At 52.0% G+C, this 25,345-nt stretch overlaps 1 protein-coding gene across 1 annotated transcript in view; it reads left to right on the top strand.

The window, feature by feature from the left end:
* Nucleotides 1–2,383: 2,383 nt before the first annotated feature.
* The window catches only part of GPC4 (glypican 4), a 69,699-nt gene continuing 46,737 nt past the window's right edge, over nt 2,384–25,345 (top strand). The window contains exon 1 of the mRNA XM_056359807.1: nt 2,384–2,732. Within this exon, the coding sequence (XP_056215782.1) occupies nt 2,564–2,732 (169 nt within the window). The 5' untranslated portion in view covers nt 2,384–2,563. The remainder of the gene's footprint in view (nt 2,733–25,345) is intronic.

Raw genomic sequence — 25,345 nt, forward strand, 5'->3', positions numbered from 1 at the left:
CAAGGTATCTTCTAGGGCTGGAAAAGAAACACTGAGTCTGGGGGCAGAAATACTAATGGGGAGAGAGAAGAGTTTTGGGGGAGGTGGGAAATTAGAAGTTTTCACCCTGGAAAAAACCCTCTTTTTAAAACTAAACTGCAAGTTTTTGGCTCTGCTTTTGTCTCTTTTCATCCTGGGAAAGCGAGAGAATTGGGGAAGGGGAATCACCCAAGCAGTTTGGGGTGAGGAGGCTGGGGAGGTTCTGTCAGATGTGTGAAAATGCTGGAGAAGGCGAAAAATTCAGAGAAAAATCTCTTTTTTGAGAGAGGCTACTTTTGTGTTCCTTAAAGTTTTTCATGAAAAATTTCAGGCAGTCCTATTGTTTTGCTGCAGCCTTTGATTTAACTACTTGATCAAGTATTCGACAAAACCCTCCGTGTTTTTCAGGAGGTTTCTTAAATCCCGCCGAGGTATGGGATTATGAGAAACAACAAATGGCAAGCTGTCTCTAACCCTGCAGACTTTCTCACTCTCGTTTTCTCTCTCACTTTGGAATAAAAAATGCAGTGCTCCCTGCTGAGTTCTCTTTAAAATTCACATTGTCTCTTCAAATAAAGGCTGGGGGGGTGAGGTAGTGCTTTGAAAACCAGAACTCAGTCATACATTGCAGGGCCAGATCCTAGAGGATTATTTTCTCTCTGGACACTTTATAACTTCATGAGAACTTCTGGCCTGGCTTGTCTCACCAGCTGGGTGTGAGTGGCCCCGGAGGATGACAGGGTGACTGAGAACCCTACACCCTTTCCCATCAGGATGACTGGATTTGTCTCTGGAGAGTTTTTAAACCATGATAAAGCAAACTCGAGCTTTCTTTGCCCTTGGGGATGGTGCAGCCCATCTTCTGTGCAGGCAAGGGATGCTGCCTGCATCTCTGCCCAAGGGGAAGCCCTGCCGCAGCAGGAGCCTCTCCATCACGGCTGACCTGGGCTGGGCTGTGGTAACATGGCCTTCCCTTGCTTTTGGAGTAATTCCTTGACTGCAGCTGCCTGCACTGCCCCAAGGAAAGCTGCTGGAAAGCTCAGAGCTGAGCGAGCATCTCATTCCCATGAGAAGTGCCTGGCGGGGCAGCATGGCTGTGCTTTGCTGTCCGCGGGCCCTGGCCAGGGAAATAAATAGAGGGTCTTTTCCTCCTGACCCGCCTGGCATTTCACTGACGAAAGCTTGAGAGCAAGGGGGTGAAGCCAGCAACTTCCTTTGCTGTTGTTTCAGCCTGTCCTTCCCCAACATGGCAATGAGAGAAATGAGTATCATGAAGGAGCATATTGAAATGTAAACTGCCACACATTTCTTTCTTTTTTTTTTTTTTTAAATGCTGCTGTCACAAGGCCATTACAGTGTCATGGGGCAAATGACGTTGTGCCGGGACACAGCACCGGGTGCAGACACAGGGATGCTGCAGCAGGACAGGGCTGCCGGTGCAGCATCTGCACCCAGGGGACACGGACAGCGAGACCTCATCCTGCCAGGTGGGGAGCAAGGTCTCCTTAAGTAGACCCTTTAAGTGACATTGCAGCCCTGCAGAATTGCGACAGTGTCTGTTATTCTTGCACTAGTGTTTCTGTGATTTTCAGTAAACAGAAGCAAGCAGTAATTGTTGGACCTAAATCCCTGGTCCAAGGGTTTAGCAGGGCTTGTACACACCGGTGCATGTGTCTGCGAGCAGGGCTGGGTATGAAGGAGGAAGAGTGGCCGCAGCACCTTGGTGTGTGTGTGCTCCTGAGGCCTCTGTCCTGCCAAACTCTTGGACACAGAAGATCGGAGAAAAACACCAGTCGGTTTTGTCGAGTCTTTCATGTACATAGTTCAAACCTGTCACAGCGCTGCCAAAATTCATCAGCTTGGTGGCCCTATTAACCTGGTGCAGAGCTGAACCGTCTGCAGCTCCAGCGCAGGAAGGACAGCCAGCCCAGCCCCTTCCCGGGAATCTCTCCTTCCCTGGCGGGGCACTCCGGAGCTGGCGATGGAGGGGAGCGGGAATACCGGGTGGCAGCTCCCCACGGCCGGGGGATGCGCAGCCCCGGCTCCATGCTGCGGCCAGCGCTGCCGCGGCGGTGCGGAGCGCGGCGGCCCCGGGCTGGCGTGGCCCCGGCGGCGGACAAGGCCGGGCCGGGCTCCCCGCGGGGGGCGGGCACAGCGGGGCGCGCCCGCTCGGGGCCGGGGCCAGCCTGCTGGCGGGGAGGGGGGGCGGGCAGCCCCGCGCTCCGCTCCTCCTCGCTGGGCGGGCGAATCCCAGCTCCTGATTTTCCCGGGGGCTGCAGAGGCTTGTCCCGGCCCTGCGCGATCCTGCTTGGCTGCCGCCCTCCCCGCCTCCCTCCTCCTCCTCCTCCTCCTTCACCACCCCATGTGCTTCCTGCCGGGCCAAGTTTGCAGAGCGCCGCCGCACGCCGGGCCAGCGGAGCGGAGCCGCGGCGGAGCAGGGTGCACGGCAGCGGGCGCGGCTGCTGCGCGGCGCGGCGGGGCAGGCTCGGCGGAGGGCCGGCTCCGGCCTCGGGGCGCTCTCGCCCGGCCCCTGCCCGCCCGCACCATGCCGCGGCGGCGCGGCTGCCTGCCGCCCCTGCTCTGCACTTTAGCCGCCCTCAGCCTGCCGCTGCTGCTGGCCGCCGAGCCCCGCGCCAAAAGTTGCTCCGAAGTGCGGAGGCTCTACGCCGCCAAGGGCTTCAGCCAGAGCGAGGCGCCCAGCCACGAGATCAGCGGTGAGTCGCGGTCATCGCCGCCGCCTTTGTGCGCGCTCGGCCCGGCCCCGGACCCGCGGAGTGCGGGGGCACGGCCCGGCCCGGCTCGGCCCTCCGGGGCTCCCCCTCGGCGCTTATCCCGGCCCGGCTCGGCCCTCCGGGGCTCCCCCTCGGCGCTTATCCCGGCCCGGCTCGGCTCCCCCGGGGCTCGGCTCGGCGCTTGTCCCGGCCCGGCTCGGCTCCCCCGGGGCTCGGCTCGGCGCTTGTCCCGGCCCGGCCCGGCTCGGCTCCCCCGGGGCTCGGCTCGGCGCTGGTCCCGGCCCGGCCCGGCTCGGCTCCCCCGGGGCTCGGCTCGGCGCTGGTCCCGGCCCGGCCCGGCTCGGCTCCCCCGGGGCTCGGCTCGGCGCTGGTCCCGGCCCGGCCCGGCTCGGCTCCCCCGGGGCTCGGCTCGGCGCTGGTCCCGGCCCGGCCCGGCTCGGCTCCCCCGGGGCTCGGCTCGGCGCTGGTCCCGGCCCGGCCCGGCTCGGCTCCCCCGGGGCTCGGCTCGGCGCTGGTCCCGGCCCGGCCCGGCTCGGCTCCCCCGGGGCTCGGCTCGGCGCTGGTCCCGGCCCGGCCCGGCTCGGCTCCCCCGGGGCTCGGCTCGGCGCTGGTCCCGGCCCGGCCCGGCTCGGCTCCCCCGGGGCTCGGCTCGGCGCTGGTCCCGGCCCGGCCCGGCTCGGCTCCCCCGGGGCTCGGCTCGGCCCTGGTCCCGGCCCGGCCCGGCTCGGCTCCCCCGGGGCTCGGCTCGGCGCTGGTCCCGGCCCGGCCCGGCTCGGCTCCCCCGGGGCTCGGCTCGGCGCTGGTCCCGGCCCGGCCCGGCTCGGCTCCCCCGGGGCTCGGCTCGGCGCTGGTCCCGGCCCGGCCCGGCTCGGCTCCCCCGGGGCTCGGCTCGGCGCTGGTCCCGGCCCGGCCCGGCTCGGCTCCCCCGGGGCTCGGCTCGGCGCTGGTCCCGGCCCGGCCCGGCTCGGCTCCCCTGGGGCTCGGCTCGGCGCTGGTCCCGGCCCGGCCCGGCTCGGCTCCCCTGGGGCTCGGCTCGGCGCTGGTCCCGGCCCGGCCCGGCTCGGCTCCCCTGGGGCTCGGCTCGGCGCTGGTCCCGGCCCGGCCCGGCTCGGCTCCCCTGGGGCTCGGCTCGGCGCTGGTCCCGGCCCGGCCCGGCTCGGCTCCCCCGGGGCCCGGCTCGGCGCTTGGCCCGGCCCGGCTCCGCCGGGGCTCGGCGCTTGTCCCGGCTCGGCCCGGCTCTCCCGGCCGGCTCGGCGCAGCTCTCCCGGCCGGCTCGGCGCTTGTCCCGGCTCGGCTCCCCCGGGGCTCGGCGGTTCTCCCGGCCGGCTCGGCTCCCCCGGGGCTCGGCGGTTCTCCCGGCCCGGCTCGGCTCTCCCGGGGACTCGGCGCTCGTTCCATCCCGGCCCGGCTCCCTCGGGGCTCGGCGCTTATCCCGGCCCGGCTCGGCAGCGGTAGGACCCGGAGCGCTCGGCCCCCGTGCGGGGCGGCGGGCGGACCGCGCCTGTTGCCGGCCCCGCTGCCCGGCGGGGGGGCGCCCCAGGTGCCGCTGGCACGGCGGAGGGCCGCAGGAACGGTTTCTTTTCCGCTTTTTTCTTTCCTTTCCCACCCCCCGTTTTTGTTTCTTCCCTCCACCTTCGTCCTGAGGTACTCCCGCATCCAGGGGACAGGAGTGCTCGCAGCCGGCAGCAGTAGGAAATGGTAGCTAATGTGCTCACACCCAAAACATTTTATTCTTTTTGTTTCATCCTTCATCTCCCTCCCAGGGCCGCTGCTTTTATTTCCCCTTCTGAATGACCTACTGGACCGCATTCTCCGCTGAACAAAGGAAGTGCCTTTTTAGCTGGAACCCTCGGAGACCACCAAGGACTCCAGCTCATGCACTGCAATTTCGCACTACTTTCAACAATAACAAAAATGCATGACTGAATGGCTCAAAAATGTGGAGTGTGAGAGGCATTCATTTCGGTCTAGGACACTGTCACAACACAGACAGACCCCAAGTAAATACCTTTAGACGTCTGAGATAGAAGCTGGGGGTAATCTTTACCATTGGTGTGCCCTCCAGATATGCATACATTATCCTTTTCACTGACAAAACTGAAATGATTTCAGTCGCTTGCGCTTTTATATTGTCAGGCTAATGATATGCGTTTAGCCTACATCTGTTGGAATAAAATTGCAGGCCCGTTTACTTCTCCAAGAAATATTTTAATGAGAAACGTCTGACTGGTTGCAGTTAAAATACTCTCTCCCCATCACCCTCCCTGCTCTGTAAAATGGTCCCTAGTAAATAGGCTTGGATTTGGTTTGAGTCCAGCCCTCATCGGTGTAGGATCAGGACGCGAGCAGGCTTCCTCATACATCCCGTATTGGGAAGATTTGACCTAGTCCTTATTCTATATACTCTTGTTTAAGGTGACTTGGTGAGCTTTGAAGGATATCGGGAGTAGATCGTGCTGGCAGGCCTTCTATTTGAGGCTCAGAAACTGTTGTTGGTTTGACCCTGTGCCTTTGAAATCAGGGGTTGGAGAAATGTGATGAGCAAGGTAAGATTATTTAACAAAAGAAGGGCTTTCTGCAATGGTACGCTGAAAATATCGTCTGGGTTACGTCACTGTTTGGGGGATGCTGGGAGCCTGCGGCTGGCCTCACCTGGTAAGCAACAGGTCAGGCAAAGTTACTTTTTAAAAGTCATCCTGCACCGCAGGGTGTTTTGGAGAGGATGGTGGAAGCCTTTAAAGGAGGTGTGCTGTGTACGGCTTCGGAGTGTGGTGTACCTCAAGTGTGGCTGCACTTAAAATTAAACCTCGAGAGGGGTGCTACACCTGCTGCAGTTTCACCTTCCCCCTGTGAATTCGTGTGGTTGTGGTGTGTCCTATTTAGAGGCTCCGGATCTCCCCTCCTGTGCCGCTCAGCTGGTGTAGGCAGGTGGTAACCACTCAGCCCACTGCTGGTTTTGGTTTTTAATTCCTGAGCGTGTGGGGCTTCACCTGCTGTTGCCTTTGCGGAGTCAGCGCAGGGAGAGGGTGTGTGGTGGGCTGGGTGGGAAGCGCTGCCTGCGATGATGCTGCTGATGATGCTGGGGGCTGAGGGCTGGCACCAGGGTGGAAGGTCCGTGGTGCGTACTGTCTCTTGAAAAATGAGTCACTTGCCAAACCTTTGATGTCAGTCTGTGTTTCAGGTGATAGCAGTGTGTTTTCCTCCAGGTGGGTGAGTGAATTGGGAAGGCAGTTAGCCTGGCTGATCAGTGAGAACGAGATAAATCTGTGTAGGGAGAACTGGGTGTTTGGAGGAGTGTCTTGCTGGGGTGATGGTGGAAATTGGTGACTTCCACTTGGAAGGCATCCACAGATGCCTCTCTGCTCCCTGAACTGTGGTGGAGAACAGGTTGGAGAGAGTTCAGCGGGCTGTGGTGCTGATGGGATGACGTATGGAAACATGGTTGTTACTGGCGTGAACTCGAGTCTGAAGTCCACCAAGTAAGTTCTTTAGATTTTTGTACCAGTTTGGTGGATTGCGCTTTATTCTCCCGTTCTTCTACACAATTGCTTTAGATCACAGTGCACAGACAGAAACTTCCTCACACCTTTCCAAAAAGGTGTCCTAAAAGCTGTGGCAAATTAGTTTCTGTAAGTGTAAGAGACTTCTCTCATGTCAGGGTTTAAAATGTTGTCCTTGAATTGTTAAAGTGCAGCAGCTTGGTGATGAGGGCAGATGTGCCCCTGCACTGGGCTGTGTGACCGCAAGTGAAACTTGCCCCTCACAGGGGTCATCTGGGGCTTAGCAGCATCTCACATGGATTTAATTTTTTTTTTTTTTTTTTGCTACACTTATATTCTTCTGGAGCAGTAGCTGTGTACAACTTTTTGTTTTCTTTCAAGGAAATGCCTATTTCAGTAATCTTTCTATCTGTATCGTTGCTATTTCCGTCACATTAAACACCTGTTCCTTGTTTGTAATTACTCATAAGTTCAATTTAATACTTGTTTAGACCAGGTTTAGGACCCAATTAGAGTATGCGTAAATGGCAGGTTATATCTTAACTGAAGTACGTAAGCATTTCTGAAAGAAGTGTGCAGCTGGTCAGCTTGTTGCTTGCTTGATAAGAGGTCTAAAATGTGTTATTTGTAGTGTGGAGCATATAGAAATTGTTTCCTTTTATGTTAACTCAGTGTTAGAGGTGTAAAGACAGCTGCTATAAATCTTCACGGAAACATTTCATAAGTCACGGCCCTTTGGTACTGCCTTGTATCCAAGGGATCTTCAGTAGCTTCTGCACCTATAGCCCTGTGAAATATATTTTGCAGAGCTCACGAAAGTGGTGAGATACAATCTTGATGCTGCTGTTGCTGGAGAGATCAGTGCTTGCGTAGAGCTGATGTAGATGGTTGGTTTGTGAAACCTGGCTTTTGATAGTGTATAGATAACGGCTGGTGTGGGGAGAGCACCAGCCTGTAACTGCTTTCTAAGATGATGTTGAAAGTTTCCTGAGGAAAGGGCACATCTTGGGAAGGTCTCCGTCCTGCAGTCTGTAGCTGCTATTTTTGTTCTAATGCTACTCGAAGTTCCTTATTGAACCCACGTACGTGTCTCTGGGCTGTAGTGGTGATGGAGCAAAACTCCCTCAGAGTGACCATCTGCAGGGGCTGCTCGCCCTGGTTGGTCTGGTGCGGCTGCAGCATGAAATGCAAAGCAAGCTGGTGTTGGTGGCATCCAGAGGCCCACAGCAGGTGGCTGTGATTTAAAAACAAAAACCCCCAATGTTTCTTTCAAGAGGCTCTTTCTTGCCATCAGGTGTTAAATGGATGGAAATTCCTTCCCTTTTCCTGCTAATTGGAAGAAATAGATGTTTCTTTTCCTGGATTGAAAAGGGGAGGGGGGGAGGGGGGAATAAATTTTGCCTGTTGGTGGAAAACTGTATGAGTTAACCTGCAAATTTCCTGCAGAAGTGCAATGCCTCTCTCACTGGCACTGCTGTCCTGATTTCAGAGTGGCGTGGAGGCAGGCTCGAGTGGACGGTGCCCTGCTGGGAAGCACGGAATGAGCCTGGCGCCTGCCTTTGCAGGGAGCTGGGCACAAGCAGGACTCTGTGTTCAGTCTTAGCGAAGATGCTCGATGTGATCTTTGTCCCTGAATTAATGGAATAGCCGCATTTATTTGGCTGGAGTGATGGAGAGCAGTTCTTTCACCATGACGGAGGAAATCACTTGGCCCTTGGTTTTTAGACTCCTGGGATTTTGCCCACAGTAACTTTGGCAGGGGTGCCCCGATGTCCTGCTGCTCACCCGTCCCTGGCGTGTTTGTGGTTGTCAGCTGGATGCCGATGATGCGTCACCCAGGTGTGCTGCCTTGGTCGATCGGGAAGGCTGCTTTGTTGGCGTTGCTGTTTTATGTATAAGCTTCAGCAAACGCTTTTTAAGGTTTTCATGTGCTCCTCTTCCATGTGGCCTCTTCCAACTGAGAAATGGTTTCTGGATCTTGTCCAGGGCTGTGTTACTTGTGCTGTCTGGCACTGCTGTGTCTGGCAGTTTGCACAAGACGGCTCCTGGGCTCGTTGGGATAAGAGAAGTACCAGATAACGCCTGGTCCTCCTTGCCATCCGTTTGAAGGTGTGGAGCTTCCTGGCCACCAGCTGTAGCTGTCTGCAGTGACTCTTGTCCAGTGAAGGCAGTGGTCCTTGGCCTGCAGGGTGGTTTTTCCTGCCTGGCATGTGTTAATAGAAGAATTGCCTGACCACCCGTGGGTAGGGAAGTGACCATTGGAGAACATCCCTATGGCAAACACAAGTGCTGGCATGGAAAAGTAAATGAGAGAATCTCTTCAAGTATTTTTAGCTGCTTCTTAATGTCATTTAGCAACTGGAAACAACGGGGGGGGGGGGGGGAGCTGGCAGCGTGGAGTTGCCCACAGGCCACTGGCGAGCGCCCTGGTGTCCGGTGCTGGCGGCTGCGTGGCTCGGCCAGTGTTGGCAAGAGCTGCCGGCGGCCCCCGGCTGAGTCACGGCTCCATCCGCCGCTCGCCTGGGACTCTGCTCGCTCTCTGTAAATCTGCAGCGCGGGGTTTTGTTCGACTGCAGCAGCGCGCTGTGTCCTAGCAGCCGGCAGCGCAAAGCATGTGGTTAGCAGCAACTGCTTGCAGTGGTCTGGGCTGAGTAGGAGTATCGTTTTCCTTGGCAGACACTTCATAGAAAGTTCTGTTTTTTCTGCCAGAATAAGCAGTCATTACATTCCATACAATTCATAGTCAAATTATTATCTATTATTAAAATTGCCTTAATTATCAGATGTTTCCTTAGACATGTAGCTGTTTTTTAAGAGGCTGAATAGATGTGTGTACATTGTGCAAGAGGCCTGAGCTGCACAATGTTTTCAGTACTGTTTTGTAGTTTCAGGGAGATTTTCTGTGGCTTTTCATATGTCAACAGACTTTTTATTCTCGCTGAAACAGCAGCGGAGCAAGGCTGACACGGCAGCGAGGCGCTGGGTTTGCCTCAGGTCTCTGCCTCTCCCCTCTGCCACGGTATTTATCCTTGATACCTGCAGAGCCAAGGAAGTTCAGGTTGAAGCATCCCTGCTGCCTGCAAGCAATAGGTGTGAGATGGCTCTGATGGGAGGAGGTCCCAGACAAGCATCTTCTGTCTTGGAGGTGCAGGTGGTATCTGCCCAGCGGGGCTGGGACCTCTCTCAGGAGGCTGGAAGGGTCCCAGGTTATTCGGGGTGGTGATGTCCGTGGTCTCAGCCTGCTCTGTTGTATTGCCTGAGGCTTTGTGCGGAACCCCATCGTCCTGGTTATGTGCAATGGGTTGCCAGCCCTGCGAGCATCCTGGAGCCTGTGTGGATGGAGAAAGGCTGCCAGCGCTTCTCGAGAGATGTTGGGCGCGTGGTTCTCACCTCCTGTCCCCTCCACCTGTAGCTGCTCCCCTGATGAGTAGGGGGTGCTCACCACAGGGCTTCTATGGGTGTGCATGCGTGTCGAGTTGCATGGGATCAATTCTTCCCATTGCCCTCCTGCTTTCCTCTCCAAACTGCAGGTTTTGGGCAGTGCTGGCGTGGAGCATCAGGATTATCGGGCAAAATCCTTTGCCTCCTCCCAAAAGAGGAGCAGCCCTTCGGGACCTGATTCCTTGCTTTTGTTCTACCTTTTTTTTCCCCCCCAAGAAAATTCTTGTTAGCCAAAGAGGTCAGGATGTGGGTCTCTTCGCTGTCAGCCGGGGGGCTGAGAGCGGGCTGCCAGCCCTGGTCTCCGGGGCAATAACCTCCTTGCATTCCTTGCATTCCTCCTGCTTTCTCTTTCTTCTGAGATTATGAAGATAACTTCCTTCTCCCTTTGCTAAGCAATGCGAGGGCCTGTGAAAACGCTTAAATTTCCTCCTTGCTCCCTAAATTACCTTGTGTGCTCCAAGATGCCCCATAGCAAACCCCTCGGGTGCCCTGGAAGGGGCAGTTGGTACTCTTTGCTGGGATTTGTGCATCTCTGGAAGAAAGCTGCTGCTTGTATCATTATTTTTTTCTTTAATTGCCAAGCATTTTAATTAAAAGAGAACTACTTTGTTGCCGCCCATCTTACCTGCTTCCCAGTTTAAGGACATTCCTTAGCATTTCATGAAACACTTTTGCTTTTCTAGCAGAGATTTTGGTCATTCTGTGTGTTCCTTTGCCTGTGCAGCATGCGTGCAGTCCTGTGGAGGCTGCACCTGAAGTGCGGTGTTTGTTCCAGGGGATTTTCTTCTTGTTTACACCTTTCTGGTCAAGGAATGGTGCTCAGATAAAAGCAGCACGTTGGGAAGAGGGAGCCGGTGAGGAGGTGTCAGAGGTTTTATGGGTGCGGTGGCAGCCATGTGGGCTGTCAGCAGGCTTTGCCCCCATGAGGATGCGGCTGCGACATTGTTTTTTTAGGGTGGTGTTTTGTGTTTGCAAACGGCCATGGCCGGTGTAGGCATCTTCCCCACCAGTTCATGCATTGCAGTCTGGCACATCTTGTGTCCTCATGGCATGAGGTGGGATGGGGAAGCAGTGGTGGCCCCCAAGGGCAGTGGTGCATCACCTCACTGGCCAAGTGCAGTGCTTGAAAGGATGGAGATGGTGCTTAAGAAATGTGTGTGTGGGTACCTACCAGTGGCATCGGCATTTGTTAAGGGCTGCTCAATGTTGATTTTAATGTGAAATTGGGGTGGTAGTGTCTCCTTCCCTGTGTAAAGCGTTGCCCGATTCCTCCTCCCCCCCAGAAAGGCACTCTTAGAAATACTTCTTTCTTGTTGCTCGTCTTTTGAGCAGAAAAATACAATCTGTTAGTTTCCCATCTTTGTATTTTCTGTGGCTTATGCCGTCAGTGGCTGATGGACTTGGATTTCTGTGTGTTCCCTGTGAGGGACTGCTCTCTCTGCTGGTTTTGGTGTAGGAAGGGTATGTGGTCAGCAGAGAGGAGCTGCCCTGAGTGAAGGATCTCAAAGGAATATTTCTCTTAATGTTTCCAATTTAGAAGTTGAGAATTGTCTGGATTTTAAGCAAATTCAGATGGGAGCAAACAATGATGAAATGTTTAAAATATGTTTCAACATTTTTGTGGGAATAGGAACTGTTCTTATACAGGCGAGGCTGCAGCTTTCAGGAGGTGAAAATATGTGGCCCTTACACATTGTCAGCATTGTTGCTGCTTTTTTTCCTTCTTTTTTTAAAAATGCTCATAGGAAATTGGCTTTGGTAATTGAGTTTCTACAGAACCACAACATCCAATAGCTGTTCCCTTCCAGGGGTCACACTTAGGTTAGTTTAAGTAATGTGCAGTCGGTTTAACCTCTTGTGGTTTGTAGAGCTATTCTAGAAATTACTGGTGATTTGGGGTGTGTTGGAGTAACAACTTCACAGGAAAACCCCAAATGTCAGGGTGTCTGGTTTTTGGAGAGCTCTGACCACTTGCTGTGTGAAAACTAGGCACCTCCTGGTACGTCCCTCGAAGGGATGTGCTCGCATTGGAAAATGTAGTTAAAGCCTTTACGGCCCGTTGACTTTCCTTTTGAAAGAAGCTGAAATAACCCTTGGCGAATTGTTTACCTGTGTTGACTTACAACATCCTCTGGCCTCAAAGCAGGGTGCAGAGCCTGTGCTGGACGCTCGGTGTTGGGTCGCATTGCCCCGCTGGTCCCCCTGGCAGTGGCTGTGATGGGGAGCAGCAGTGCTCCGGACCCCAGATCCCCAGGTTTAGGGGATTTGTTGGCAACAGAGGGCCAACTTTAAAAAATTATGAGCTGGGGCTTTAGCTTGGTAGCATTGACAGTTTGGTATAAAAAGCTCTGTGTTGCAGGCTGTGATGACAGAGGGTGATAAATCACTCTTGGCTGGTGCTACAGGTTCTAATAATGGTGTTTTAAAAAGATTACATGGGTTTTAATACAAACTTTTTGCTTCTTTGTACTCTCCTCTTTTTAAAGAGCGAAGCCTGTTTTGATTCAGCATTCTTGGAACATAAAGACGGAGCCAGGATTTTTACTGGACTGAAATGCAGTTTTTGCTTCTACAAACACGAGGATCTTGTTTGAGTGTCTTTATAGCCAACTGGCTGGCAGTGTCCTCTTTACAAGGGAGCTTGCTTGTTTGTTTTAAAGGTAACTTTGCCCTGTGGAAGATTAAAGAGCAAGCAGCTTTGCCCAGCTCCAGTGGGTGCTATTAGAAAGAACATTGTGATAGGGTGAGACTGGTGATAGCTGTAAGTGGGGGGGAAGTAGCCTCCAGCACCCTCCCTGGCTTTTCCTTGGCACATTCCCATGGGAGGACAGGGCAGGTATGTGATAAAAGAAACCAGCACAATTACGAGCCTGATTGAAAATTATTCCCTTGGCAGATATGCATGGGCACCCTGGCTTTGCCTTTGGTCTGTGGGGGACGGATTTTTTTTTTTTTGCCCACCTGCCAACCTTTGGATTTCTGAAGCGCAGTGGCTGGCAGTTGTGAGGGAGCACAAGGTGCCTGGCAGGACGAGGTGGTGGGGCACCAGTGGCAATAGCCCCTGCCAGGGCAGAGGCACTGGGAGTGGGCAGCCGGCAGAAACCTGGTGTGCAGCTCAGAGTGGTGCCACTGGTTTAGTTTGGGCTGGAGGAAGACAAACGGGCTTCCTCTGGAGTTTTGTCTCAGTTCAGAGACGGAGCTGAGGGTGCCATAGGACCACATGCTTTTCCTTTCACTGGGGGGAAAAATGGCTTTGATAGTGTCTGCTAACGATTCAGTGCTGTTTACATAATAATTGTGGTTTGCTTTCATTACCTCTTATAATGAGATTGCTTTCTTCTAGTGCAATCGCTTCCTGGTTCAGTTTTACATGCTTCTGCCTCCCTGCTCCCTGAGCAGGGCAGTGGGCTTGCACTGGGGTGAGGAGGTAACCCTTCCCTGGCTCCAGTTGTGGAAGAAAGCTTATGACTTGTCATTGCAAAGGAGAGGAGGCAAAGGGGGCTTGTACTGCTGGGACAACTTCTGAAAGACCCAAGTGGTGGTTTGGAGCATCGTAGCATCTTGGCAGAGGTTGGTTTAAATTCATTTTAGGCGATATCTCAGTACAGTGCTTATCTTTGTACTAAAACCTCTTGGTTTTAGCTGTTTGCAAGGAAGGGAGTCCACTGACCTGCTCCCACAGGGAGGAAGGTGCCAGGTCCTTTTGCCTGAGACCCACCGTGTCAGAAGCACTGATCTGTGATGGTTGACGTGCATCGCCGATATTCTTTTGTGTATGTGAAGCTACTGGATTAACTGCTGTAGCCTAACCTTGATACAGTACTTGTTTGCTTTCTGTGTCTGAGTAATTGTGAACGGTGGCGTTGCTGTATGACAGGCTGCTAGTACCTGCCTCCTGCAGTATCCTGCTGTCTGAGAAGCAGTGCCGAGAAGCTGCTGCGTAGCGCCGGGGGATAAAACCCACCGCTGAGCTCTTACTTAATAAGTAATGTCATTGGGAGGGAGAATGCAGTAGAGTGGGTGCTACTTTTTGAAAAGGTAAGGGTGGATGTTTTGTTGTGAGGTGTTGTTTTTTCCTTTTTAGCTTAATGGCAGGTGTGTTGTGGTTTCAGAGCAGCACTGATGGCAGAGCTGAGCGCCAGCGGCAGGGCACTGCGCTGCTCTGGAGCAGGATGAGTCCCCGCAGGGCAGCAGGTGCTTGTCTGACTGGTGCTGTTGGGAGGGTGGAGGGTTGTGTGTGTGGCTTTGCAGATGCTGCTTGCCTGTCCCAGGGGATGCATGCCTTCTCCCCTTTGGCTACAGGTGACCACTTCTTTAGAAATATGCCCCAAATTATTTGCGGCCGGTGGTAGATTTTATGGCTTGGCTGCTGGAAGGAGGGCCTGGGCAGGGGCTGAGTTGACCTTCTCCACCTTTGCAAAACAATATTTTTTTTTGGGTGGGGGTGGGGAAGGTGGCAGTGCTCTTAGCCACATGGCTTCTGCTAATTAATGTGAGTTAATTGGGGCTGGTTGGAGAGCAGGCTTGGTAGGTAGAGGAGGCTTGAAGGGACAGGGCTCAGGGCTGTTTCTGTCCTGTTGAATCCAGCCCACCAAAGGGATGTGGCGATCCCGGTGGCAGGCGCCTAGCTGGCAAAAACTGCATAACTCTGCCCTCCGCTTTATTAAAGGCCCCTTTATACCACTTTTTTGCCGTAACCCCCGTGAGAACAGCCAGCCCTTTCAGCAGCCTGAAAACCTCCCTTACTGGGAAGGCTCCTGCGTGGGGAACAACCTGGCTGGCACGATGCTGCTCCAAACCAACCCCAAAGCTGCTTTGAAAACACAGTCTCTGAGCCCGTGAGGATGCCAGCCTTGCCGAAAGAAATCAGGGATGAGTCCGCTCGCCAACCAGCCAGCTCAATAGATTACTCAAAAACAGTTGTGTCAAGCAAGGGTTAACTTCTAGGTATCAAAATATGCACAAAAGGTTAAATGCGACTTCCTACTTGTCAATGAATTACGGTTTTAAAATATTTGCATTCTTTCCTGAAAGATTTAGGAATAATTATATAGCACTCAGGGGCAAGGCATTGCCAGATAAACTTAACAACTCTATAATTTGTACTCGAGGCAGGGTTTCCTGTAAATGATAGCTTTGTTTAATTTTATAATACTGCTTCCAAATGTTTGCCGGGTATGTATTGCCAGCTAAACTGGACTTGTGAATCTGGAAGAGTATTTATTTGTTTGTTATAGCAGACAATAAAAGCTGCTGTATTAGGCTAAAACTTGGCATCTCCTTTACAACTTCTAGGCATCCTTCCCCAGGCAGGTTTGGTGGGGTGGGCAGCTGATGCAGAGTGTGAGCAGCTTTCCAGCTTCTCTGTACAAAATCCCTGAGCTGCTCTAGGATCTCCTCCTGCTCTGTCTGTCTTTTTCTGGGGTTGGGAAAGGAACGCTGCAGTTGCAATGCACATACTTTATTTCCATTACTCAAAGCCGGAGTCATGCATAGTTACAGCCAAAGACACTTCAGCAGCTCTGGGGATAACAAGATAGCTGACAGACTGGAATGCAGATTTATCAGGGGTAAAAACTGGCAAAATTCCTTATTTCTGATCCTTCCTTTTAAATAGGTTCTTCATGCTCCTCCTGTTGGATGAGCCCACCACATGTTTTAACCCCTTGTGTTCTCCCAGCTGGATCCAGGGATGTGTGCTGGGGCTGACTGTGTGTCTTCTGGGATTAAATTGCTCAGTCCCACTTGGTTCCTAGGTGGTGTTTTTAAACTGCAGAGCTCTTCCAGAAATGTTCTCAATGGGTTTTTATTTTAAAGTGCAGGCCTTTGCTCCAGATGTGTGTCTGAGTGACCACAGAATGTAAATTTTACTGTATGTTGCCTTTGGACTGGCAGTTTGGGAGACTACCGGGCAGTTAACATAGGAGGATTGTGCCATGAAATCCGCTTCCTCGGGATTTGATTCATATTAATTTTTTTTCAGAGCAAATCTCTTTATTGGCTTCAGTTATGTTTTGATGTAGAGCTCTTTCTCCTGTGCCTTTGTTAGGAGCTGGAAATATTTATATTGCTATGATAAATAGATCATTTTCAGCTCTGTGGCTTTTCAGTAATAAATATATTTTAATATTCTGAGACATTAAGCAATTTCTTTTTGGGGAAACAAGTTATGGCAGAAGAAGCACACTTGGAAGTTAAATAGATTAAGTGAAATCCCTCAATTACAGGAGCTAGGTTCAGAAGACAAGTCAAGCCGTTTAGGGAAAATTTCAAGTTATAATTTAACCTTTCCCAAATCTCCTGGGAGCAGCTTATGGTGCAGCAAGACCTGCCTGGTGCCAGCCCAGTGCGGGAGCCCAGGGAGAGGGCTCTGACATGGCTGGCTGTGGGGTGGGTGGATTTAGAGCTGGTGGTTTTGCCTGTGGTTGTGCATCTTGACTGGCAGAGAATGAAAAGAATTTCACTTTTTATTGGAAAAGGAAAGGATTGCTCAAGGATTGCAAAACACTTTGTTTTGGAAAAAATGTCATTGTTTGAAAATAGCATGAGAGCAGGAGGGGCGCTGTCCCTAAGCCTGCCGCAGTCCTGGAAATGTTCTTACCTGGGGGCTTGGGTGAAGCTTCAAGGCTTCAGAATTAACTTGGACTTTTGTCCCAGGGTGCAGGATGGAAGGCTGCAATTCTGTCCCTTTGGTAATGAAGGATAGGGAACTTCTCTCTTTTTTTTTTTTTTTTTTTAAGAGGGAGTAGAATTTAAAAAAATAAATCTTGATGGCAGCCCTCGCATTAAAGCCTTGCCTCAGCCCTGCTAGTATCTCCTCGTGTCACCTGCAGGTTGCTAAATGTCCCCGTGCTGTGGGGGCTGCCCAGCTCTCCTCTGCGCTCATTTTAGCTGCAAATTTTTTACAGAGTGTGTTTGCTGATGGAGGGTGCTGTGACAGCAGAGCAGTGGCTGTGGGGAGGGTGGGAGCCCCTCTCCCTGCTTGGGAAGGACTCACAAAACTGGTAAGTGCATCCTATCCTTCTAATCAGCCATCCCTTCCCTGGGGCTCACAGTGTGCCAGGGGCTGTTTGCCTTCCTGCTGGTGGATTTTGGATGGTACCACCTGGGAGGTGGATGGCAAAGGTCCTGTTTGCACTTGGTGCTCCCCCCAGGCTGCTCAGGGCCATTCTTAAAAAGACAAAATAAACCCTTTCGATTCCTGCTAGCAGAAGCCTTGATGCAATTATGCCCTGGTATGATAAGGTGCTTTTCAGCTGGGTGTGTTGCTTTTCCATCCCACCAAAGCTGTTTGCACAAGCCTGGCTGCTGTGCATGAGAAGGGATCAAAATTTGGGTTTGTAGGGGGATGCTCTGTGGTACCTGGGACTGAGGTCTCCCAAACCTGCTTTTTCTGGAAGGCCTAAGAAAAGGTGACACTGTTAGCTAGAGGGGAGGAGACTGTCCTGGGTGGGTGTAGGGTCTGTTGCTGGCTGCAGGGCAGATCCCAGCTTTGGGTCCCTTTCCAGGCTGGGGAGGGGTTTCTGCAAAACCAGGTGGCTCAGCTTGCCTTGGCAGCATGAGCCATCCAACGTGTGGGGCAGGCGAAGCCACCCCAGGTGTGGGGAAGGAGAGGTGCCATGTTCCTGTGCAGAGCAGTGCCGAGAAGGCATGTGCCCCCACAGTGTTTGGAGGGAGGGCAGGAAAACCTAAAAGGTGGTCTTGTCTTAAAAGGCTGAGGTGGCCTCCCGTGCCCTCCTGCTCTCCCTGTGGGCTGTGTCCTTCGTCTGGGATGCTGCTGTCCCTCCTGGGAGGACTTGGCTCAAACGAACTTGGTGGCAAAGAAGCTGGCTTGTAAATTGTTGAAAAGAGGCTGAGTTTATCTATGCTAATGTGAGGAGGAGGAGGAGTGCCCCTGTGAACCTGCTGGCAGATAAGGCTGGTGTTCACAGCTGTGCCGAGGTGAGCAGGGTGATAGGGGAGAAGGAGGAATTTTTAATTTTGTGATATCCTTATCTTAATCCTTTCTCCCCTGTCTCCCACCCTCTCCTCACCATTTCCAGGGTAGGTTAAGCTATTAGAGTCTTGTCTTTTCCACAAATACTGGCGGGCTGCTAGTTCCAGACTGGATGAATACATTGGGAGTCTGTTCCAGCAGCGGGATGGGTTTTCGGACGTAGGTCGTGTTATGCTGGCTGAGCACAGTGTGCTGCTTGTGTGAGCTGGGTGGCTTCTGCAGCAGATGCCCAGGCTGTTAAAAAAAGTAATGCTTGGTGGGAGTAGCAGGCAAGGGCTTAAAAGCACATTTTTTTTTTTTTCCAGGTAAAAATCGTATTCTCAAACTCAGCTGTGGTCTTAGCTCTGAGGTGGTTTGTCTGAGGGGAGATAAAGCTGAGACGTGGGAGGTGGAGGGGATGGTTCAGACTGTCACCAGTGCTGGGGGGCTGTGGTCCCATCACCATGCTGCTGCTCCCAATAAATACCCCCAGGTGAGGAGGCAGCAACCCTGGCACTGGGCTCTGCCAGGGTGGCATCTCCCAGTGGGTGTCCTGCCTGCCATGCCTGGGGCAAGGCAGAGCTGGGGTTGGTGCCTCCTGCCTTTCCGGGGCGTGGAAGGGGTCTGCTCCCCTTTTTTCAGGGGTGCTAAACCTGGGGCTGTGCTGCTTGCTGGAGGGAGGATTTCCACCAGCAGTTTCTCTCTTCCCTCCCTGGCTCTTAGCTGTGCACGGTGGCCCAGTTTCAGGGGTGTTTCAAAGGTCTTGGCAAAGTTGCACCTTAGGTGTTCTGGCACTGCACTTCCCCTGTCTCCTCTTGTGCTGCTTATTTGCTCTCTCTCTGTGATGCTCCAGGCTCAGCCACATGTGGTTTTGGAGGTTCGTGTTATTTACACGAACAGTTCTCAAAGTTCAGCTGAAAAGCAGCTTCTCTTCCTGGGAGCAGCCAGGACTACTAGTATGTGATCTTTGTGTATAAAGTTGGCTTTCCCTACTTATAAACAGGGGCCCTAGGATGGATGTGCGGTGGACCTGTTTAGATTTAAATCTGACCCACCTCCTTGTTTTCAGTGCTGGCGTCCCCTTTGAGCAATATGTTCTTGCCTGCCTTTTGCAATAACACATGGTGTGTGTCTTTTAACCTTTAAAATTGGAAAGTTATGTTAAATCGTGGTGTCCTGCTTGCTGCAGGCAGCAGTGTATGATGATTATTTTTTTAATCATCCCCCCCAACATCATATACACAGATTGCTCATTAATTTCCCATGCAGCCTTTCTTCTGATGGCCTGGCAAGCCAGGACCTGATAGCCACTGGGAGCCTGTCATGTGTCCCAACAGTCCCTGGTAGCTCTGACCTTGGGAGGGGGTGAGCTGGGGAGCACACGTGCGTGCCTTGGTCCTCCAGCTGCGATGGAAGGATTGCTGTGAGATCAAGCTCTGCTGGCTGTCTCTCCTAGAGCCCTTCATCTGCCTTTGTTTCCCCAACCCTGGTTTGCATCAGATTGACGTGAGCTAATTATTTCTGAAACCCCTTTAATTGGTGCCTCTTTCTGAGTCCAGCTGAAACTGGGAAACTGTTTCTCCAGTCATGAGCAGAGGGAAGATGTGTGGCAGAGCAGCACCTTCCTTCCCAGGAAGGCAGGCTGAAGCGAGGGCTTGGCAGCATTGCTGGAGTCACTGATGAAGCAAGAAAAGGCTTTCTGTGCTTTTGTGGGCAAGGCTGGAAAATGCAGCATGCCACAAACTTGCTGCCTTACTGGATGTTTGTAGTGTGCAGCTACATAGTGACATGTAATGTGGGTTCTTGCTGATAAACTCAAAATTGCGTTGTGGCTGTGATGCTGTGGAAAAGCGTCTCTGGGTTGATGGCAGTGGTTCCTCCAGGCTCCTGTTCTGGAAAGCTGCTCTGCAGTGGGTGGTTCCCAGCTGAAATACTGGGCCCAACAGTAGCTTGCTGTGGAAAGGGCTTTGCCTCTGTCTGGGCTGAGGTGGTTATCCTGCACTGAGCTAAACTGGGGGGACAACCAGGGAGCTGCAAGCTTGGAGCAGCGCAAGTGCGCTGCCTTCCCTTTGGGTGCCAAAACGGTCTCAGTTTGCTATGAAAATGTCTTGTGGAAAACTTTCCGCTTATAACTGAAGTCTCATTTATGTCTGTCCAGGACCTGTTCTTGGACTGAATTTTATTTTCTAAGCAAATGAGACTTTTTGGTCCTTGAGGGTGGGGGGGAAAAAAACGGTTCCGCCAGCTTTGCAGCCTGCCTGCCCTGGGGGAGCTGGGAGCCAGTGGGAGTTGCTGGCGGAGGAGGTAGTTTGTTCAGCAGGAGGGGTGTAGGGCTGAGCGAGGCAGTGGATACCGTAGAGCTCTTGAACTGACTTAGCTTGTGAGCTCTCTAAAAATTAATTTGGGGGGGGGGGGGGGGGGGGAGGGCCGGAGCTCCCTATGTTGCAAGCTTCAGGCTGCTGCCTCTGTGTACGCTTCCAGAGACCCCTCCAGTCGCCCCTGGATCGCAGACCACAAACTGAACAAACTGAAATGCTTAATAAGAGCCAAACTGCCTTGGAAAAAAAAATGCGTGGATGCAAAATGCATTTGAAAAAATCTGGCCTTTTGTATATCTTTTTCTGGAATCTTTTAACCTGCTCTAAGTTCTTAAGTTATCTGCACTGTTACTCTGCTTGGCAAGTTCTGCAGGCAGGGGAAGGGCTTATTAATATGGATTCTTAGATAGATAAATGTGGTTGCGAAGTACTATTGACATATGGAAATGTTGGTGGATGCTTAGAGAAGAATCAGCTGCTTAGTAATAGCTCTGTGCCAATTCCTTTGTTTGAATACCTTTACAAAACCCAGTTGTAGCAAAGCACGTTGTAAAAAAACCAACCAAAACCCCCACCCCCCACCCCCAAAACAAAACAAAAAACCAAGCATATTTCTGTGGTTTAAAAAGAAGAAAAATCAAACCCCAAGCCACACACTCCTCCCTCCTTAGTAAAAGTTTTGCACACATCGGAAACAAAGGCATCAGCATTTGCTTGTCAGAGCTAATAAAGTTTGCTTGGATCTTAATTTTTCTGCTTGATTTCACAAAGTAATTGAAACTTCCTTTTTGCTGCAAGGTCTTCCCCCACCCCCCCCCACCCCCCATTTTTTTTTAACATATTCTTAAAAGAACACCTTTTGGTCAGTGAGTTGATGGAATTTTGCTCAGAAGGCAGGCGTGGTTCAAGCACATGGAGCGACTGGTCAGTCAAAGCTTACAGGACAAATTACTTGTGTCTGCAAGTCATTCCTCCAAGTTGAAAACCACCTAGACCAAATAAACCTTGAACTAGAGGTTTTATAGGAGCTTTTGAGCATGTAAGTGAAGCTTTTGTAATCGCAGTGATCTGATAAAACCTTAAAAACCAGGGTTCCCATAAAGAAAATAGTAGTTCCACTTGAGGTGATAAAACCTGCATCTGGTAAGCTTTGCTTGCTACCTCCTGATGACCTGGGAGACAGCAAATAGTCCCTGCTCTAGAGGAGAGGGCGCCAAGCTGCCAGTGCCATACTCTTGCTGTGGGGGATGCACACCAAAAAATAATGTTCATTTGAGAGCAAAACCAGCAGCTTTTGAAGAAGGAGCAGGCTCCAGCTCATCCTCCAGCTCACATTTGGAATTGCATGACTATGGTGTCTTGCTGCCCGCCTCCCGGCCGGCACACAGCACAGGGAATTTTAGAGGTTAGGATAAGAAGGGGCCCGGGTAATTGAAAGCAAACAAACAGCGAAGACAAAAAAAGAAACATAAAACAGCAAACCCGAAGCCACAAATAGAAAACAGACTTTCCAGATTGATTAGTTCAAATTTGTTTATTTGAAGTCCCAAAAGTTCGCATCGTCACTTTCGGGGTGTCTCGCAAATTTGGCAATATGTTAACCATGTGTTTTTAGATCAGCTTTTCACAAGAAAGATCCAGGGTTTTGGTGTGTTGGCGTTGCCTTAAAATTTCAGTTGAAAGACTTAATTTGCAGTCTTGGAAGTGCAGGTGCTGCTCTTGAGAGAATTACACTCTGTAAAACCTTTGTTTCATGGAGGATTTTCCTTGGGCGTGTTTGAGTAGTGAGCGTTAAGATGTGTTACCAATTACTTTTTTTCCATGTCCCTGCTGGAAACAGGTTTAGGAATACTGACACACTTACTTTGTTTAGGAATCAGTGGAGACCTGATAAAGTCTGGTTTTACTTTGGGTTTTTAGGGTGTTTTGGACTGGAAGGTGCTTCCTACCTGCAGTAAGAGATCAATAGTGCAGCTGTAATATATATAACTTTTTTTTTTTTTTTACAGATTTGGCTTAAATACCCCCAAGCCCCCAGACAGAGGAATTAAAGCTCCAGCCTATTAACTGTAAGCCATTAATGAGTCAGGTCTAAATGCCTTGATTGTGCCTGAGATTTCAAAGCTGAATCCTTTGCATAACGTTAGTATGGCACGCATGCCTCCTAAGGAGAAGCAGTAACTTCCCGGTGCTTTTTGCCGTGCCTCTCCAGGAAGGAGTAAGTACATTTTGGGTTGCGCTGATACCATCTCGTGCCTTGGCGCTATCAAAGCGGCTGGAAGCTCCCCGCTGCTCTGGCAGCCCGGCTCTGATGTTCTTTCACATCCAAGCGCGCTGTTTATCTTTAACCAAGGCTTGGATAAACTTCCAAAATAAATGAATGTAGTAGTCCAACTTGGCCTGCTTTGGCAGAGGTTTTCTGGAGTGACTCAAATGTTATAAATATGAAAGTAGCTACACTTCAAACGCTGCTTTTGGAGCAAGTTTTCGTAGTGGTCTCCTAAAGCAGCAGCAAAGGGGAACCTTTCCTTGAAGAAAACCGTATTTTTTTTTTTTCCTGTTGACCCCCCCCCCCTCCCCCTTTCTCTTTTCATCTGCACCTTTCGTTCATGTCTGCCTTCCTGATTAAGAACTAATCAGTGAAGATAGATTAGTTGGGGAGTGTTTCAGCCCTTGGGAGCAGTGCAGCTCCGGCAGGTCAGGAGCCGGGAGGCACGGCGAGGTCACCGCCGCCGCCACCAAGGAGGCCGAGGCTGGCTGAGCTGCGCTCCAGTGCGCGGAGGAATGTGGTAACAGGATTTAAAGGAAACATACAGAACTAACGAGGATTAAGGCTAATTGTCTGACGAGGGGCAGCAGGATGTGGCCACGCGGGGTGACTGTTCCGCGAGGGGAAGGGTTGGTAGTTTGGGTCTGTTCGTGGAGGGCTTGGGTGGGTCAGGTTGGTTTAGTTGGCTGTATGGAGAAATGGAAATAGTGGATAGGAAAGGGCGGGATAAAAGGGAAAGAAAAAAAAGGTAGAGTTCTTCCTTAAAGACTCCAAGGCTGTTCAAGCAAATATTTCTACAGAAGGTGGGAAACATCCTACAGATGATCGGCTCTCGCCATGCCCGGGCTGTTTTTGCTGGCGTTGCACAGCTGTCAGGTTGTGCAGGGAGCTGACGTCCTGCGATGGCGGGACGCTCGGCCCGGGGCTGCGCTGGAGCTGCCTGCAGGCCTCTCTCTCCCTGGAGGATGTTGCATGCCAGGGAGTTTGTTTTCAGAAACAGTGTGGTTCTGTCAAAGGTGTTTTGGGAACCTTGCAGCCCCTCGCAGGTCAGGCTCATTACTTGGGCCATGGGTATCTCTCAGCTTGAGTGAGGGGGGATTTGGGGAGCGAAGGCCCTCAGGGTTGGTCCTTGGCGAGCCAAAGGGGCGTGAAATGCTGGCTGGAGCCAGCCGTCCATCAAGGGGGACCTGAGGGAGCTGGGCCGCCAGATCAAAGAGCTGATCACGTTGTATTTCTGTGAAAGTGGAGTTTGCACGTGGAGGCTGGGCCCTCCAGGCCAGCAGCGCAGCGGGATAAGGGTACGGCTCCGGGTGCCGACACGGTGCTGCTGGGTGAGAGCGAATCTCTTCCAGACCAGGCCTGGGAAGAACATTACACCCAGCTGGTCTCGAAATGCTGGTGTCAGGCTCTTCCCAGCCTGGTAAACCCTTCCATTGTTTGCCTGGGTGGCGGCTGTGGCACCTGCAGGGCAGGGCCATGGGGCGGAACTGTCTGTGGCTCTTGGCGGGTGCGGATGGGCAACCTGCGTGAGCGAACTTGTTCCTCCCTGGCCCTTGGGCTTCAGCCATTCCTGACAGAAGCAGCCCAAAGCTCACAGGGCACCTCTGGGGCATGAGCAGAGACAGGGGAGAGTGCCCACTTCCCTGGCATGAGCCAACTGTTGGGTTATAGCTGGACTTTGCTACACCCGAACCCTTAAAGCTTTTCATCTTTTTGTTTATGCTTTCAATTACCAGAAATCTGAACTACTGCCCCCCAAAAACCCCAAGCAGGCAATACTCTGGCTCACTTTGGCTCGCCACCCCTGCTCCCGGCATGGGATCCTGGGGATCAGTGGTGCCGGGTGCTGCAGTGTGGGTGGGTGGCCCTGTGTGGGTGGCCGGTGGCACGTGGGGTGGCAGGAGGAAGGGAAGAAGGAGTCGGTGCTCTGCCGACTGGTCCAGTCTGGTGCTGGTCCAGGCTGCCTGTGCGGGGTGGGAAGTAAGTCCTGCTGTTGGCAGCTGTGCAGAGCGAGGGGCTTGTGTGGGTTTTGCTGTCACTCACTGCAAGGGGAGCAAAAGAAGACCACCTGTCCGTGTTACCTAGGGCTTTCAGGTGGTCCTGGCTCTGCACCAAGCCCCTGCATGCCACCCGCTGTCCTCCCTGTCCAAAACCACCCAAGGCAGGGAGAAAAGGTGTCTCCTCATGGATGAGAAACACCCTGCAACTTCCCAGATATTTGCCTATTTATTTGTATACTGCTCTTCAATAGAGTTGCTTGCAGCTTGGTGTTGTGTTTTGCGGGTTTTTGGGGTGGGTTTTTTTTTTTTCCCCTTCCCTTCTGTGTAAGGTTGGTCTCAGAATTGCAGCAGGTTCTGCAGTGCCTGTTTTGGATCCCACAATACAGAATTAATCTCTCTGAAATTTAATTAACATCTCTTGCATTCCAATTTATAGATTAGATTATTGTTTGTGTAAAGCCTGGGATATTTTTTAAATTTTATCTTAAGTCAAAAACAGGAAATTGTGGCTGAATTTCACAAGCTTTGCTTCTTATTTAAAGAATTAAAAACATCTTTAAGTTTTGGTGCATTTTTTTAAAAACTTTGCTTGGGTCATAGCTTCCAGCTCACATGCCCTTAGTACTTCTATTCCTGTTGGTGTGCTTTTAACATGTGGAAATGGTAGCTTTGCTTTGTGCAATGGTTCATGCTTGTTTTTGCGTTTACAAGCAGGAAAACTTCACTTCTGTGGAGCCCCTGCATAGCTGGCGACATTGGAAAGGTGGGATGTTCAGGGAGGTTGACCACACAGCCACAGCACCAGCACCTTGAGACAGTGGCTCTTGCTTTGAAATGTGCTGGTTCCACCATTAGGAAAGAGCTGCAACTTTCTGTGGTGGTGCAGCTCTCAACTGGAGAGACCTCTGTCAGACAGAGTGCTTCCACAAAACCATGAACACCTTACTTTGAGGGGTTTTGTTTTGGTCATTTGTTTGGCTTTTTTTCCAAATAAAGCATAATCCTCAGAATCACTAGGACTGTATGACCTCAAAATGTTGCTGAAATTTTTGAGGGTCATCTACTGCCAGATCTGGGACTTGCCAGCAGATG

The sequence above is a fragment of the Falco biarmicus genome, chromosome 14, assembly GCF_023638135.1.
Source record: "Falco biarmicus isolate bFalBia1 chromosome 14, bFalBia1.pri, whole genome shotgun sequence".
In the NCBI taxonomy this organism is placed as follows: domain Eukaryota; kingdom Metazoa; phylum Chordata; class Aves; order Falconiformes; family Falconidae; genus Falco; species Falco biarmicus.